The sequence below is a fragment of the Canis lupus genome, chromosome 5, assembly GCF_003254725.2.
Source record: "Canis lupus dingo isolate Sandy chromosome 5, ASM325472v2, whole genome shotgun sequence".
Lineage (NCBI taxonomy): Eukaryota > Metazoa > Chordata > Mammalia > Carnivora > Canidae > Canis > Canis lupus.
In genome coordinates this window covers 82,672,446-82,690,877 of record NC_064247.1, presented here as the reverse complement: position 1 = coordinate 82,690,877, position 18,432 = coordinate 82,672,446, and the positions used below count along the sequence as shown (strand labels likewise).

Genomic DNA, 18,432 nt, shown 5'->3' with positions numbered 1-18,432 from the left:
GGCCGCAGCCAGGTGAGGGCGCGCGGGCACCCGCGGCGCGTGGGGGGCGCCGGGGCGTTGGCGTTCGCCGGGCCCGGCCGTTGGCTGAGCGGGACCTCTGAGCGGGTGGTGGCACCAGGCGCGCTCAGAGGCCAGGCCTGTCCGGGGACAGCAGGAGAGATCCGGCAGGCGGTGACAACTCCCACGCAAGGATGGCTGACAAAGGCAAGAAGGGCAAAGCGGCGGCCCCCGCCCCGGCCCCCGCCCCGGACCCAGCCCCGGCCGCAGCCGCGCCTCCGCCCCCTCCGCCGGGCGCCAAACCCCAGGACCAGGACCAGAAAGAGGAGCCCAAGAAAAAGGAGAAGTCGGTGCAGCCCAAGGATGAAGTGGGCACGAGGAAGGGGTGTCGTCGCTACAAGTGGGAACTCAAGGACAGCAATAGAGAGTTCTGGGTTATGGGGCACGCCGAGGTCAAGATCCTGAGCTTGGTAAGTCGGGCTGGTACCGGGTGGTGGGGGGTGGGGTGGGTGGAGAACGATGGGGAGAGAGAAGGAGCTCACTCCAGATGGGCCCCGAGGAGCTGGAGGGCTGAGGAGAGCCCTTTGCTTGCATGTCTCCCAGCAGAGCTGCCTAATAGCTTCGATGATAATGTTCACGGGGACCACGGTGCACCCTCTCCTGACCCTCATCATCACCATGGAGTTGTCCGTCTTCTGCTTCTTCTTCATTACCTACACCTTCGCCATCAACAGATATATGCCTTTCATCCTGTGGCCGATTTCGGTAAGTGAGGAGGTAGGGAGTGCGTGGGACTACTGTGCCTTCATGCATGTGTCTTGGTAAATGGAAGTGACTGTGAACAGAGCAATACGTCCGTTCCCCACCCCCCAACGTACTTGTGCCGAGGGCATGAGCTCAGCACCTCTGGTGGGGCTAGGATCCAGGATAGGGCAGCTGAAGTTAGGTAGAAAAGGCTTTCAAAAAGTCCAGCTTTGGGGTGGGGATGGTGGCGGCTCTTATGTATCTAGTGGTCAAAGGAAGAGGTCTTTGCTTTCCTGAAGCTATGCTCTCCACCACAGCAGGTGAGGTACAACAACCAGCAGTTCCTCCCACTTCTGTGCCAGCTCACATTTGAATGGGGAGATCACCCCAGAAGGTACCCCACCCCCAGAAATCAAAGGAGAAAACCAAGGATGTTAAGCATAGGGGCACCTGAATGGCCCAGTCGGTTAAGCATCCAAACTTGATTTCTGCTCAGGTCATGATCTCAGGGTTGTGAGATCGAGCCCCTGTAAGGCTCTGCAGTAGGCATGGAGCCTGCTTAAGATTCTCTCTCCTTCTCCCTCTGCCCCCTCCCCTGCCATGCACGTGTTCTCTCTTTCTTAAAATAAATAAATAAATAAATAAAGTTAAGCCCAGAATGTTCAGCCCAAAGTAGTCATCCATTGGAACAGGAGCTGGGCAAGTTACCCAACCACCTATAGCCTGTTTCCTTCATCTGTAACATGAGGACAGTAATAATCTCTCATGGGATTGTGCCTGAGAAATAATTACAAAGTGCTTGATGCTGTGCCTGAGGGTGTAGGGACTTGAATCCCTACCCATCATCTGTGTAATCACAGAGCACATCCACCAAACTCCCATGTCACTGCATATTCCCAGCGTGCCTCCAGAGCCCTAAACTCAAGGCTTCACGCACTTTACACATAAAATGGTCTCAGGATAACCAAGTAACTTACCCCCAGATAACTTAGCTAGTAAGCGGCAAGAAAAAGGATTCAAATCCAGCTTTACCAGTAAAGTTTGAGTCCCTAACTGCATTCTGTCCTGCTTCCTTGTCCAAAGTGATCAGGGCCTAGGGATTCATAGGTCTCAGCAGGGTAGGTGAGAACCCCCCAATACAGGGAGAGGAGGACCAAATAAGACTCTTGGGAAAAGGAATAAACAGAAGATAGAGTAGAAAGGCAGAGGGCTGACTCCAAGGAACTTGAGAAGATACTTTCAGTTCCAGTGAAATGAAAAATCAATAAACTCTGAAAATCCTCCTGCTGCACTTAGGGAAAATGTAAACACAACTGCTATAGCTGAATGACTGAGCCAGCAAAAAAAGAGAAAAAGAAAAAAAAAAAAAAAAAGAAAGAAAAGAAACAAATGCCAGCAATGAAAAACAGGGCAGTGATCAAATAAGCTACTGAAGTGTGGGTGGGAACAGCCCACAAAGTATTACCCCATATGGATTTTCATGCACTCATAAGTTACAGGAGGTGAGAGGCCTTGGTCTTCAGCAAAATGGGGATTTAGAACTGAGACCCCTGCATAAGCCAGCACCCTGAAAAGACTGCCCCCTTAGGGAAAAGACAGGCAGAGAAGATACCTTTCCCCCACACAGAAGAATAAGAAAGCATGTTCACCTCTGTCTGAGCTTTGAATTGAAACACACACACACACACACACACACACACACACTTACCTTGAGAAAACAGAAATTTTGAACCTGAATTTTGTACAGATTTGGTTTGAATTTTTACTACTTTCATCTTTAAATGTAGGCACAAGCCTAGAAGACTTGTGCCTGGGAATTAGCATAAAAATTAATTCTAATTTAATGATGTTCTGATGATGTCCTTGGAACTCCTGACAGAAACAAATGCAAAGTCACAATCAAAGTATAAAGAGATACCCACAGGAGAGGTGGGGGCAGCAGGGGAGGAGGGGGAGACTTGTCAAAAATGAGTTCACAGTTCAAAACTACAAAATGCCTGATTTTAAAATCCCCATGTCTAATAATTGAGAATCAGCAAACCTAACAAATGGGAGGATTAGAACCCTGAGAATATGAGATTGATAGAAGAGCTGTCTTAAAATAATAAGAAATATACTTAAAATAAAGATATAAGCAGAGGAACGCCTGGGTGACTCAGCAGTTGAGTGTCTGCCTTGGGCTCAGGGCATGATCCCGGAATGCGGGATCGAGTCCCATATTAGGCTCCTTGCGGGGGGGCTTGCTTCTCCCTCTGCCTGTGTCTCTGCCTCTCTGTGTCTCTCATGAATAAATGAATAAAATCTTAAAAAAATAAATATATAAACAGAGCCCTAACAACAGAATAAGACATTCTGAAGACAGAATAAAAAGATCTTTTTTAAAATATAAAATATGGTATCTAGAATTAAACATAGTTATTGAAATAAAACTGTCAATAATGTGCTATAAAGCATATTAGACAAAGCTGGAGAACTAGCAAACCAAAAGATATGGGGTGGGGGGAAGATGTGGGGATATTACCCAGAATATGGCACTGAGAGATAAAGACAGAAAATATGAGAGAAGCTGAGTCAGAGAAAATGGAATGAGAAAGTCCATCATAAGCCTAATAGGACTTCTAGAAGAAGAGACTCATAAGAATGGAGTAGAAATACTCAGAGCGAAAATGACTGAGAACTCTCCAGATTTATTTATTTTTAAATATTTTATTTATTCATGAAAGACACAGAGATGCAGGCTCCCCATGGGGAGCCTAATGTGGGACTCGATTCCAGGACTTTGGGATCACGACCTGAGCTGAAGGCAGATGCTCAACCACTGAGCCACCCAGGTGCCTCAAGAATCTCCAGATTTAATGAATAACCACTAAAAATGGCAGAGTTGGGAACACCAAAATTCTGTCTCTCCACTAAAATAATGATTTGGCTGTCAAAAACTGTCAGAATCAACTTTTTCATGACTCTGGAATCTAATTTTTAAAAACTTATGGGGCATCTGGGTGGCACAGTGGATTAAACATCCAACTCTTGGTTCCAGCTCAGGTTGTGATCTCAGGGTCGTAAGATTGAGCCCTGTTGTTGGGTTCTGTCCTGGGCATGGAGCCTGCTTGAGTTTCTCCCTCCCTCTGCCTCTGCCCCTCCACCCCACTCTCTCTCTCTGTCTCTCAAATAAATCAACCTTTAAAAAAAAAAAACTTAAACAATCAGAAGAATGCTTAAGGAAGAAAGAAGCTGTTGAATTTGGTAAAGGAGTCTTGTGACATTTTAACTACCCACCATCCCTCACATCCCAGCTTGTCCATAACCATGAATACAACAGCCCCCATTTCTGGTCATGTTCTTCGCTGGTAACAGAAGGAACAATACAGACCTATTGTCAAAAAATGATGGTTGTGCCTGGTGGCTCCTTGAGGGACAGGCCCAGGAACTTGACTTTCTTTTACCTGCCTCAGAGCTTTTTTAGGGCTGAAGCAGCTTCCTGGATATCATTTGTCAAAAGTATTTTTTTTAAGATTTTATTTACTTATTCATGATAGACAGACAGAGGCAGAGACAGGAAAAGCAAGCTCCTTGCAAGGAGCCCAATATGGGACTTGATCCTGGGATCATGCCCTGAGCCAAAGGCAGACACTCAACTGCTGAGCCACCCAGGCGTCCCTGTCAAAACTATTTAAAGGATATCTACTAACCATAGCCACCTGAGGCAAGGAAAATCAGATGAGGCAAGGAATAGACAGACCAGAGTTTGGGAAGAGGCTGGAGAAGGAAATACAGTGGGGAGTAAGAGCTATGCAAAGCTACTACACATACCAGGAAATCCAGAAGGCCACACATGTGCCGAGGGCTGGACACATGCTCGCAAAAGACCCTAAGCTTGTGCCCCTTGCAGACTTCTAGGTTCTGCACAAGCAGCAGGTGAAAACAGAGTTCTAAATAGCTTGGACAAGTGTTGAAGGAGTACCTCAACACAAAGCCAACTTGCAAAGACTAGTAGAGTACTTTTGTTTGTTTCCAGATATTTAAGGAAATCTCTTTCAGATCACTACCTGAAGGTACCTGGGAGTTCAGATGGTTAAGCATCTGCCTTTGGCTCAGGTCATGATCTCCAGGTCCTGGGATCAAATGCTGCATCCACTCCTGGCTCGGCAAGGAGTCTGCTTCTCCCTCTCCCTCTGCCTCCCCCTGCTGCTCATGCTTGCCCTCTCTCTGTGCGTCTCAAATGAATAAATAAAATCTTTAAAAAAAATTAAGGGGTGACTGGGTAGCTCAGCCAGTTAAGCATCTGCCTTTGGTTCAGGTCATGGCCCCAGGGTCCTGGGATCAGCCCTACATTGGATTCCCTGCTCTGTGGGAAACCTGCTTCTCCCTGTCCCTCTGCCTGCCACTCCCCTGCTTGTGCTCACTTTCTGTGTGTGTGTGTGTGTGTGTGTCAAATAAATAAAAATCTTTAAAAAAATTTTTTAATAAAAATCACTACCTGACCATTAATCTAGTGAAACAGCGACTTCAGTGGCAGGACTAGAAGAATACAGTCTTTAAAAAACAGTTTAGAGGGATCCCTGGGTGGCGCAGCGGTTTGGCGCCTGCCTTTGGCCCAGGGCGCGATCCTGGAGACCCGGGATCGAATCCCACATCAGGCTCCCGGTGCATGGAGCCTGCTTCTCCCTCTGCCTGTGTCTCTGCCTCTCTCTCTCTCTCTCTCTGTGACTATCATAAATAAATAAAAAAATTAAAAAAAAAAACAGTTTAGAAAAAAAGTCATTAAACATACAGATGTCTACAACTCACAACAATCAGCAACAACAAATCCTGGGGAAGGAGGAGAATATGGTTTACAGAGTAACTACATTATAATATTCAAGATGCCCAGAATTATAAAGCATGCAAAGAAATAAAGTATGGTCCATTCACAAGGAAAAAAAATTAATAGAGACTGTCTCTGAGAAAGCCCAGATATTAGACTTACTAGACAAAGAGTTAAAATCCATTGTCTTAAAAATGCTTAAAGAACTAAAACCAGAAAAACAATTCATGAACAAGTAGAAAATATCAGTAAAGAGAAATTATAAAAAGGAATCAGGAAGAAATTCTGGAGCTGAAAATAATATAACTGAAATGAAGAACTGACTAGACTGGTTTAACGGCAGATTTGAGCAGACAGCATGAATTTGTGAACTTGAAGATAGGCCAATTGAGATTATCCAGTCTGAGGAAATGAAAGAAAAAAAGAATGAAAAAACTGAAGAGACCTATGAGGCACCATCAAGTATTCTAACATATGCTGAATCCCAAAAGAAGAGAGAGAGAAAGGGGAAGAAAGAATATTTGAAGAAATGGTAAAAAAAAAAAAAAAACTTTCCAAATTTGATAAAAGATACAAATCTACACATTCAAAAAGGACCAAGTAGGTCCTCACTCAAAGTGAGCCACACTGAGACACACTATAATCAAACTGTCCAGAAACAATGACAAAGTCTTGAAAGCCACAAACAAGAGAAGCAACTAATCTCATAATCTCATACAGATGAACTTTAATAGGATTAACACCCAATTTCACATCAGAAACCATGGAGACCTGAGACAGTGGAATGATGTACTTAAAGTCCTGAAAGAACAAACAAACCCTGTCAACCAAGAATTCTATCTTTCATATTTGCTATCTGTTATGAGTTGAACTGTGTCCCCTAAAAAGATGTTGAAGTCCTAACACCCAGTACCTGTGAACATGACCTTATTTGGAGTAAAGGGCCTTTGCCGATCATGAGGTCATTATAGTGAGCTCTAATCCAATATGACTAGTATCGTTATAAAAAGTAGAAATTTGGACACAGAGATAGACATGCTCAGAGGGAAGGTGATGTAAGGAGACAGGAAGAGAATAGAAGGGGAAACAAGCCAAGGAATGCTTAAAGTTACCAGAAACTTGAAGAGAGGCCAGATCATTTCCAGTACCTTCATAGGTAACATGACTCTGCCAACACCTTGATTTCAGACCTCTGGCCTCCAGAACCATTAAATAATAAATTTATGGGGTTTTTCTTTTTTTTTTTTTTAGTTTTGTTTTATTTTTAATTTATGTTATTGTAAGCCACCTACTTGGTGGTACTGTGTTATGGCATCTTCAGGAAATGAAAACAATACCCTTCAAAATTGAAATCATCCTTCAAAATTTTCCATTTTGAAGCATCTTCAGTTGAGCACCTGACTCTTGACTTCAGCTCAGTTCATGATCTCAGGACCATGAGACTGAGCTCTACGTCGGGCTCCACACTCAGCATAGAGTCTGCTTCTCTTTCCCTTTCCCACTGCCCTGCTCACATACACATTCTCTCTCTTTCAAATAAATAAATAAATCTTTTAAATTATTCAAAAATGAAGGAGAAGGGGTGCCTAGATGGCTTAGTCAGTTAAGTGTCTGCCTTTGGCTCAGGTCATGATCCCAGGGTCCTGGGATTGAGCCCTACATCAGGCTCCCTGCTCAGCGTCTCCATCTCCCTCTGCCACTCTCCCTGCTTGTGCTCTCTCTCTCTCTCTCTTTCTCAAATAAATAAAATCTTTAAAAAAAAAAGGAGAAACTAAGACATTCTTAGATAAAAGTTTGTTGCTAGTAGACCTGCCTTACATGAAATGCTAAAGGAGGTCCTTCAGGCTCAAATGAGAGGACACTAGACAGTAACTTGAAGCCATAAAAGAATAAAGAACACCAGTAAAAGTAACTACATAGATAAATATAAAATACATTATTTTTTTTTTAACTTTCATTTATTTATGATAGTCACAGAGAGAGAGAGAGAGGCAGAGACACAGGCAGAGGGAGAAGCAGGCTCCATGCACCGGGAGCCCGACGTGGGATTCGATCCCGGGTCTCCAGGATCGCGCCCTGGGCCAAAGGCAGGCGCCAAACCGCTGCGCCACCCAGGGATCCCTATAAAATACATTATTGTTGCATGTTTTGATTGTAACTTTTTTCTGATATGAGTTAAAAGATGAATACATAAAACAATAATTATAAATCTCCGTTAATGGGACTGTATGTAAAGATACAATTTATGATGATAACAATAAGAGTTTTGTGTACTAGTAAGCCTAAGGTGGTATCAATTCAAACTAGACTATTATAAATTTAAGATATTAATTATAACCCCAAGGTAACCTCTAATAAATTAACTAAATAATGTATAGAAAAAGAAATAAGTAATGAAATTGACACTACAAAAAAATTAAACAACAAAAGAAGGTAATAGTGGAGGAACTGAGGACAAAAAGATATATTTAAAAAAAAACCAGCAAAATGACGGAAATAACTCCTTATCAGTAATTACTTTAAGTGCACATGGATTGAACTCTCTAGGGCAGAGATGATCAGAATGGATTTTTAAAATAATCCACTTTAAATGATATGATATGAACATAACAGATTCTTTTAGTCCAAAGATACAAATAAATTGAAAACGAAAATGGGAACAATTACTCCACGTAAATAGTAACCAAAAGACAGCTGAGGCGGCCATACCAATATCAGAGTTAATGAAAGATATGAATTCTCAAAGATATACCAAGAAAAATAAACACAAAACGACACTTAGGTATGTCATAGAGGCACTGCTGATTACCAGAAAAAAGGAAAATTTAAAATCAAGAGAAAATACTATTTGCATTAAAAAAAAACCCAAAACCAGAAGCAACAACAAAAACCCTCAAACTACTAGACTTAACGTCATATATTTCAACAGCAATGACAGTGGCCAGAAAACACTGGAATAATTTCTTTAAAGGGATGAGATGGCAAGAATAAATAAAGGCATTTTTCATTTTTATTTAAATTCAATTTGCCAACATATAGTGTAACACCCAGTGGTCATCCCATCAAGAGACCTCCTTTAGTGCCCGTCACCCAGTTACCCCATCCTCCCACCCACCTCCCCTTACACGACCCTTTCTGTGTTTCCCAGAGTCAGGAATCTCTCATGGTTTGTCTCCCTCTCTAATTTTTCCCACTCAGTTCCCCTCCTTTCCCTTATAATCCCATTCACTATTTCTTATATTCCACCTATGAGTGAAACCACATGATCATTGTCCTCCGTTTGACTTACTTCACTCAGCATAATACCCTCCAGTTCCATCCACATCGAAGCAAATAGTGGGTATTCATAAAATAAAAACATTTTATTTTTATTTAATTTTTTTAAAAGATTTTATTTATTCATGAGAGACACAGAGAGAGAGAGACAGACAGAGACACAGGCAGAGGGAGAAACATGCTCCATGCAGGGAGCCTGACATGGGACTCGATCCCAGGACTCCAGGATCACGCCCTGGGCCGAAGGCAGGTGCTAAACTGTTGAGCCACCCAGGTATTCTCCAAAATACATTTTTATTTTTTTTTATTTTTTAAAGATTTTATTTATTCATGAGAAACAGAGAGAGAGAGAGAGGCAGAGACACAGGCAGAGGGAGAAACAGGCTCCATGCAGGGAGCCTGACATGGGACTCAATCCTGGGTCTCCAGGATCACACCCTGGGCTGAAGGCAGCACTAAACCACTGAGCCACCAGGGCTGCCTCCAAAATATATTTTTAAACAAATGAAACAATTTCATTTCCCTGACCCTCACTGAAAGAACTACTAAAAGATATACCTCAGAAAGAAAGAAATTAAACCAAAAAGAAATTTGTGCAATGTAAAAAAGGAACAGTAAGCAAAGAGCCTAGTGCGCTTGTGGATTGACCTAAATAAACACTAAAGAGAAAAAAAAAAAAAAAAAAAAAACACTAAAGAGAGAATTGGAGGGACGCCTGGGTGGCTCAGCTGTTGAACGTCTGCCTTCAGCCCAGGGTGTGATCCCGGAGTCCCGGGATCAAGGCCCACATCAGGCTCCCTGCGTGGAGCCTGCTTCTCCCTCTGCCTGTGTCTCTGCCTCTCTCTCTCTCTGTGTCTCTCATGAATAAATAAATATTTTTTAAGTAAATAAATAAATAAATAATTTTTTTAAAATGAACTTATTTATTTATAAGGAAGACTTGGCAAACAGCAACCATAGTGGGAGATTTTGACATGCCTCCTTCAGCAATTGATAGCTTGATCTAGTGACATGCACAGAACGTATGGAGCCCTATACCCAACAGAACAGGCTATGTGTTGTTTTCAAGTACACTTGGAACAATCATAAAAATTATCCTCAGGATAATTTAATAATAATAATAATCCTCAGGTGGCTCAGTTGGTTAAGTGTCTGACTCTTGATTTTGGCTCAGGTCATGATCTCAGGGTCCTGGGACTGAGCCCTGTGCTGGGCTCTGCACTCAGTGGGGACTCTGCTCGAGATTCTCTTCCTCTTCCTCTGCCCCTCCCCCTGTTCATGCTCTCTCTTAAATAAATAAATCTTTTTGAAAACTTATTCTCAGGATACCTGGGTGGCTCAGCAGTTAAGCATCTGCCTTCAGCTCAGGGCATGATCCTGGAATCTGGGATCGAGTCCCACATCAGGATCCCTGTGAGGAGTCTGCTTCTCCCTCTGCCTGTGTCTCTAACTCTCTCTCTCTCTGTCTTTCATGAATAAATAAATCTTTAAAAAAAATTATTCTCAATAAGAACACAAAGCAAATAACAAATAAGTAATTAACAAATAACTGATGTCATCCAGACCATATTCTCTAACTTCAGTGTAATATAATTAGAAATCAATCAGTAAAATTTAAATCCCCAGGTGTTTGGGGGGAAATCTAATGTGTTCCCCAAACACGAAGATTTCGTATTTATGTTGCATTCACAGATACTATCTGTAGAGTCTCCCTAAACTATTAAAATTCAAATCTATATAATTAGAAAAGAAGATTAAAAATTAATAGTCTTAAGAAGGTGCCAAAACCAAATTAAAACAATGGAATTAAGAAGGCAATGCCAAAGATAAGAACTAGAATTCATGAAGTAGGAAGCAAAGATCCATTAATGAGGACTAATAAAACCAAATAACCTAGCTATTTGAAAAGACAAATAAAGTAGATGGATCCCCAGGAGGGAAAAGAGAGAATGAGCAAAGAAAAATACTACTATAAAGATCAAGAAGAGATTTTTAAAGATTACAGGGAAAATGTGAATTTTTAAAGATTACAGGGAAAATATGAATTTTTATGCCAATAAATTGGAAAGTTGAGATAATAGTTAATTTCCTAGGAAAAATTAAAATAAAATTGACTCAAAAAGAAATAGAAAAACAAGTCATAAAACAATTCATCCATATTTTCATCTGGCACTTGTTTCACTTTCTACATTTAAATCTTTTGGTTCATTTGGAGTCATTTTGGCATATGGTGTGAACCATAACTCCAGCTTTATATCCACCTTTTTTTAAGAGTGAGTACCCATGTGAGCCAATGGGGGGGGGGGGAGGCAGTGTGCAAAGGATGAGAGAGAGAAAGAGAATCTTTAAAAAAAATGTTTTAGGGATCCCTGGGTGGCGCAGCGGTTTGGCGCCTACCTTTGGCCCAGGGCACGATCCTGGAGACACGGGATCGAATCCCACATCGGGCTCCCGGTGCATGGAGCCTGCTTCTCCCTCTGCCTGTGTCTCTGTGCCTCTCTCTCTCTCTCTGTGACTATCATAAATAAATAAAAATTTTTTTAAAAAAATGTTTTATTTATTTATTCATGAAAGACACACAAAGAAAGGCAGAGAAGTAAACAGAAGGAAACGCAGGCTCCATGCAGGGAGCCCGATGTGGGACTCGATCCCGGGACTCTAGGATCATGCCCTGGGCCAAAGGCAGACACTCAACCACTGAGCCACCCAGGCGTCCTGAGCGAGGAAATCTTAAGCAGGCTCCATGCTCAGTGCAGAGCCTAATGTGGTGGTCAGTCTCAACCCCAAGATCATGACCTGAGCTGAAATCAAGAGTTAACGCTTAACAGACTGAACCATCCAGACGCCCCTCTAGCTTATCCTTATGCCTATCCAGTTGTTCTGCCCCATCACTCAATTTATTCATTTATTAAGCAGTATATCTTTTCCTCACTGATTTAATTTTTTTAAGATGTTATTTATTTGAGAGAGAGAGAGCGTTAGAGAGAGAGTGAGAGAGCATGAAAGGGCTGGGGCGGCAGAGGGAATGGGGAAGAAGCAACTCCCCTCTGAGCAGGAAGTCCAACACTGGGCTCTATCCCAGGACCGTGATCTCAGCCAAAGGCAGGCATTTAACTGACTAAGACACCCAGGTGCCCCTCCCCACTGATTTTAAATGGCATTTTTGTTAAATGTTAAAATCCCAAATGCAGGGTTTATTTCTAGACTTTATTTCTAGTTTCACTGGTCCCTTTTTTCTTCCCATTTTTTAAAGTCTTGATAATATGTTGTATTATCTAGTAGGCTTTTGATCTTATAATGTCTGATTTTAAGGAAAGTAAAGTATATATGCCTAGCTTATCTGAATATGGCTATAAAAATCCTCAGTAAAATATAAGCAAACTGAATCAAGTAATATACAAGCAAGTAATACATCATGATCAAGCAGGGAATGTGTCAGGAATGCAAAGCTGGTTTAGTCTGCAAAATTCTACTAATATAATTCACAATCTTGTATCTAAAGGAGAAAACCAGGCAGCCCAGGTGGCTCAGCGGTTTAGCGCCACCTTTGGCCTGGGGCTTTGGCCTGGGGCGTGGACCCAGGATCAAGGCCCACGTCGGGCTCCCTGCAGAGAGCCTGCTTCTCCCTCTGCCTGTGTCTGTGCCTCTCTCTGTGTGTGTCTCTCATGAATAAACAAATAAAATCTTTAAAAAAAAAAAATAAAGGAGAAAACCACATCATCATCTCATGAGCTTCATACAAACTGTTAAGTAATATTCAATATTAATTTTTAGAAAACTCTTAGCAAACTACTTTAAAAGAGAACTTATATTAATAGTAGGTACCTCCCCAAACCTACAATAACCATTGCATTTCATGGTAAAACTTTAGAAGCGTTTCCTTCGCAGTGCTACTAGCCTTCCTTCTGTATAGCACTGTGCTGGAGATCTTAAATCAGTCACAGTGTAACAAGAAAAAACATGTATGGATTGGGAAGGGGAAAAAAACTAGAATCATTCACAGATATGATTCTCTACATAGAAAATCTAAGAGGATCGACAGTGGAATTACCAGAGTTGCTTGAGTACAACAAAGTAACCAGAGACAAACAATAGAGTTCCTGAATACTAGCAGTGAACAATGAGAAAATGTGACTTTTAATAAACTATTTAAAACAGCAACAGATGGGACTCCTGGGTATCCGGGTGTCTGGCTCAGTGGTTGAGCATCTGCCTTTGGCTCAGGTTGTGATCCCAGGGTCCCAGGATCAAGTCCTACATTGGGCTCCCTGTAGGCAGCCTGCTTCTCCTCCTGCCTATGTCTCTGCCTCTCTGTGTCTCTCATGAATAAATAAAATCTTAAAAAATAAATAAATAAAACAGCAACAGAAACTACAAGAAACTTAGAATGAACCTGTTCAAAGATGTGTAAGACTTTACACAGAGATCACAGTTTATTAATGGAAATAAAAGAAAACTCTACATAACTGGAAAAATACCCCATATTCACAGATTTGAAGAAGTACTACCATAAAGATGATTTAATTCCATAATAATCTATATAAATTACATGAAATTTAAATCTGACAGAGGTTGTTCCTGGAACTTTACAAGGTTATTCTAAAATTCTTACGAGGATTAACTCACTCAACAAGATGCCAGAATTACTATAAAGCTTTGGTCCTAGCTTAGGGATTGACAAAAAGAGTAATGGAATTGTTATGGACTGAATGGGTATCCCCAAAATTCATAGGCTGAAATCCTAACCTCCAGAGTGACTATGCTTATAGATGGGGGCTCTAGAGTAATAAGATTAAATGAAGTCAAAAGAGTAGGACCCTAATCCAATAGAAGTGTCCCTGTAAGAAAAGACAATAGAGAGCTCTCTCTCTCCCTCTTCCTCTCCCCTCTTTGTCTCCCCCTGCCTCCCCCCACAACCCCACCTTGCACACACTACAGAAAAGCCATATGGGGGCATAGCAAGAAGGCAGCCATCTGCAAACCAGGAATAGTCCTTATCAGAAACTGAATATAATGGCACCTTGATCAGGGACTTCTAGCCCTCAGAACCGTGAGAAAAATAAATGTCTGTTGTCTAAGCCACCCAGCCTATGGAATTTTGCTGAGGTCACCTGAGAAAACGAACGTAGGAATAAAAAGAGAACTCAGAAACAGACCTACATACGTATGGCAACTTCGTATATGGCGAAGGTGGCATTATAAATCGGTTGAACAGAATATTGAATAAACCTCCTTGGGAATGTGTGTGTGAGAGAGGGAGAAACTATGTATCAATTAAAATTAAAACTTTACAACAGAAGATATCATAAACAAAAATTTTAAAACCAATAGAAAAATGAGATCAGGGATATGATGATACCTTTGTCTTCTTGTCTGACTGCTGAACCGTGGATTTCCCATACTATGCTGAATAGGAGTGGTGAGAGAGGACGCCCTTGTTTTGTGTCTGATCTTGGAGCAAAAGCTTTCAACCTTTCACCACTGAATATGATGTTAGCTATGGGCTTGTCATATATGGTCTTTATTATGTTGAGTTATATTCCTTCTATGCCTAATTTGTTGGGAGTTTTTATGATGGATGGATGTTGGATTTTGTCAAACACTTTTTGTCTATTGAGATGATCATATGATTCTTTTCTCTCATTTTACTAATGTGACCTACCACACTGATTGATTTGCATAAATGTAAAACATTCTTGCATCCCAAGGATAAAGCCTACTCGATCATGGTGGATAATCCTTTTAATGTGCTGCTGAATTCAGTCTGCTGGCATTTTACCAAGGCTTTTGGCATTTCCATCCATCAGGGATTGGCCTGAAGTTTTCTTTTCCAATAGTGTCCTCTTTTGGCTTTGGTATCACGAAAATGCTGACTTTATAAAACGAGTTTGGGTGTGGTCCCCTCCTCATTTTTTGGAAGAGCTTGGTCAGGGTTATGAGATTAAGCCCCAGGTAGGGTGCCGCACTCAGCACAGAGTCTGCTCGACATTCTCTCTCCCTGTGCCCCTTTCCTTCCCACCACTCATGCACATGTTCTCTCCAAATAAATAAAATCTTTAAAAGGCGGGGGGGGTGTCAATGCTAGAAGATATCTTTTATTTAAATTTAAATCTAAACTTGCAAAATGCACAAACTAGTATATACTGTTTCTGAATATATAATATGGAAGAAAATACAAATACACTCTTGGGAAGAGTACCCATTAGCTCCCAATGTGTGTGGCTGCCTCTGAGCAAGGGGCATGAAAGGGCAGAGTAGGGATACTGTGGCTCTATGAAGTTTTACTTCTGGCTTTTTTTTTTTCTTTTTTTTTTTAGAGATCTAAGCAAATATTGCAAAATGTTAAAATCTGTTTAATCTCAGTGGTTCATGGCTGCTAGAGGTGGAAGTAGGGATGGGATGTTTGCAATGTATTAAAATTCAAAAACCAGGGGCACCTGGGTGGCTCAGTTAATTAAGCGTCTGCCTTCGGCTCAGGTCATGATCTCAGGGTCCTGGGATCGAGCCCTGCATTGGGCTCTGTGCTCAGTGGAGAGCCTGCTTCTTCTTCTCCTTCTGCCCCTCCCCCCTCTCATGCACACGCACGCTCTCTCTCTTTCTCAAACAAAATCTTTTTTAAAATAATAAAATTTAAGAGCCTGAAAAAGAAAAGGCCCATGACAAGCAACCAGGGAAAGACAGTTAAGAGAAAACAGCATCACGGCAACCAAGGGGAAGGGCGGGCCTCATCCAGGGCTGCAGAGCTGGCTGTTGCCCACAGGATTAAGAGGTCCACAAGCTCTGGACCACCATTACCCCAGGAGTGATAGGGGAGGAGGCTGGCTTACAGTGGTCATGCTTTGGCCAACTCTAAGCTTGGCTATGCTAGGGGGTGGCAGTGTGTGGTACTTGCGGGGAAAGCAGCCCTTCTGCTCAGTCTGGGAACATCTGGACCTGGTCAGGAAGGAAAGGGAAGCAAGTATGGGGCAAGGGTAAGATGGAGGCCAGAAGGGATGAGAAGGAAGGTTGATGATGGAGGAAGTGGTGTGGACTTGCAAAGAGGGGAGTGTCTAGGAAGTAAGGCGGAGGGGTGGGGGCAGGGGTCGAGGAGGCTGCCAGGGTCATAACCAGAGAGGCCAGAATCCAACAGAAGTTCCTGCAAGCAGCACAGCCCACCCGGGATCCAGAGGGGAGAGCTGGCCCCCTCCCCAGACTGATGATGGGGTTTGTACTCACCATTAATTTGAATCATTGTGCATTCACTTAAATGAGTATTGGGGAGAAAAAAGAAATTAAAGTGTAACTAGCCACTAAATGTGTCCTTTCAGAGAAGGTGGCAGCAGAAGGGGCCCATGAAGGCCGCTAAGCACCCTGGGCTTTGGGTCTCAACTCAAAGAGCCCAGCCCTGGGGGCCACAGCATGCCACCCAGCTGATGTATATTTATCTTCACATATATATATTTTTTAAATCAGGCAGAAGTTTGGAAACCATCACCTCTGGAGGAGGTCTATGCCAGGTTGGGTGCTGAGGGGGGTCTTGGTTGAGGCTGACTCTCCTGTCTCCCACACTTTCAGGACCTTCTCAATGATCTGTTTGCCTTCATTTTTCTTGTGGGGGCCGTGATCATAGCTGTGAAAAGCCGACAAACCATGCCCATGCACTACTTCATTGCTGTGGTGAGTCTTTCATGTTGGGTACTTTATTTGCTCAGAAATCACCTCTTCTGGAGAATGAGTGTTTTCCTCTGACTTAAGGAGAGGACTTCTTTTCTTTTTCCAAAATCTCGGGACCCATGCAGAGTTTAAAAGTGAAGTTGGTAAATGTTTCCAATGAAGAAGCCGCTTAAAGATGCTGTCCAGGGAGCCAGCCGAGGTCAGGGCTCCCTCTTCCTAGCTGTCCTCTGAGGCAAAGGGCCACACCCAAGCTGGGGATTGGGAAGCTGAGGTGAAGGGAGGGGCAAACTTAGAATGTCTCTGGTCTGGAAGTTTGTGGGGAGCAAGGGATGTGATAACCAGCACCTGCTGATGAATAAGAAACAAAGAGGGACTATGCCAGCTTTGGAATGAAAAGCAAAAGTAACCAGCATCCTTTTGTCTTCCAGATCCTTATTGGTGTGGCTGGACTTTTTGCTTTAATCGATATATGTCTTCAAAGAAAACATTTCAAAGGCAAGAGAATCAAAAGGAATGTGCTGACTCCTCCTCCTCCAGGAAAGGACCAAAAGGCTGAAAAGCCAAAGGAAGGAGAAAAACCACCAGAAAAGGCAGCAGAAAAAGCAGAAAAGCCCAAGGATAAAGAAAAGGGAGGCAAGAAATGATGGGAAGGAGACCCCTGCTGTCAGAACCGGCAATGTGTTTTACCACAAAACTTAATGTCCACTATGTGTCTTGTCTTCTCTCTAGAATGGTTTTCTTTTCCATCCTAATAACCACCTTTGCTTGGAAAAGAAATTCTTCTTTAAATGGATTTTTAAAGCCTAAAGTTGACGTAAACATTATTTTGTTCATTCAACAAAAGTTCCCAAGAGTTTTGATGCAGAGGGCAAGACCGGAGCTGGGCCTCTCAGGCCCCCTGCAGGCCACAGGGCACACAAGGTGTGGGGGACCGGCGGTGTGGGTGACAGCGGCTGTCAACAGTGACCAGCCAAAAGGGCCAGAGGAAAACATGAGACTGGAAAACAAAATGAACATTTTGTTCATATTGATATTTTTATTTTCCATTTTTTGAGAACATCCAGGTAGTCGCTATGAGAAAAATAGGCTGTTGGCCTTCCTTACTCTTTGCACTTTAGCATGGGTGCTCGTTTGAGGTCCATTCGGGAGGAGGGCAAAGAGGCGGTATCATCCCCTCAGGGCTCAGGGCCTCCTAGAGTGGGAGTCAGGCGGCATGGGCACAGGAAGGCCTGAGGGAGCCAGGCCTCTGGGACCTGCGGTATCTCCCTCAGTGAGGACCTGAACAAGGCCCTCAGCTGGGCCTTGGAGCCACAGTTCCCACACGCGGCCTCAGTGAGGGCCCCAGGCTCACTGAACAGACCAGCCATGTGGCCGAAGAAGGGTCATACTCATGAGAGGAAAGAAAACAAGGTCCCAAACTGATGCATGAGGAGCTAGAGGAGACAGGTGTGGGGCAGGAGATGAGAAGTAACAAGGCACCCCCCAGCCCAGCCAGGAACGAGGTGAGGAACAGGCTGAAAGGCTCAACTGGGCCTTGGGAGCCGTGGTCCTGACTCGGGCCTTTGCCCTGAGCACCACAGGGCATCCCTGAAGTGGCAGGGTCTACTCCTCCAGGAGATCACATACTCGGCTGCTGCAGAGCAGAAAGTGAGGCTGGGAAGAGGATGCAGCATGGCGTTTGGGGTGTGGGGAGCAGGCAAAGCCTGAGCTTGGATGGCCCCCACCCCTCTAGTCATACTCCCTCTGTAGCCCCCACAGTACTCCCTGTGGGCTGGGCAGGATGAGTCACAATGTGGGGGCAACTAGAGGGAAGTACCTTGTAGAGAAAAACTCAAAAGTGCACCCTGTCCTGCCGTGTGACCTGAAAGTCCTCTGCTAGGTACGAAGCCAAGAGGAATGGTGGACTAGAATGTTCATCATAGCCAAAAGGCAAAAAAGAGCCTAAATGTTCAAAAGGA

The 18,432-nt window shown here is 43.2% G+C and overlaps 1 protein-coding gene across 3 annotated transcripts; it reads left to right on the top strand.

Moving 5' to 3' along the window:
- The first annotated feature begins 53 nt into the window (after nt 1–53).
- Nucleotides 54–17,282, top strand: CMTM2 (CKLF like MARVEL transmembrane domain containing 2). 3 transcript variants are annotated; one of them, XM_025426367.2, is made up of 4 exons: nt 58–467; nt 601–762; nt 16,376–16,477; nt 16,903–17,282. In XM_025426367.2, exons 1-4 carry the CDS (start codon nt 192–194, stop codon nt 17,116–17,118), a joined length of 756 nt encoding a protein of 251 aa, XP_025282152.1. In that variant the 5' UTR covers nt 58–191; the 3' UTR covers nt 17,119–17,282. The 3 variants fall into 3 exon arrangements, with proteins under 3 accessions (XP_025282154.1, XP_025282152.1, XP_025282153.1); XM_025426368.2 differs by having other exon boundaries at nt 60–467; nt 604–762; XM_025426369.3 differs by lacking the exon at nt 16,376–16,477 and having other exon boundaries at nt 54–467.
- Nucleotides 17,283–18,432: the final 1,150 nt, after the last annotated feature.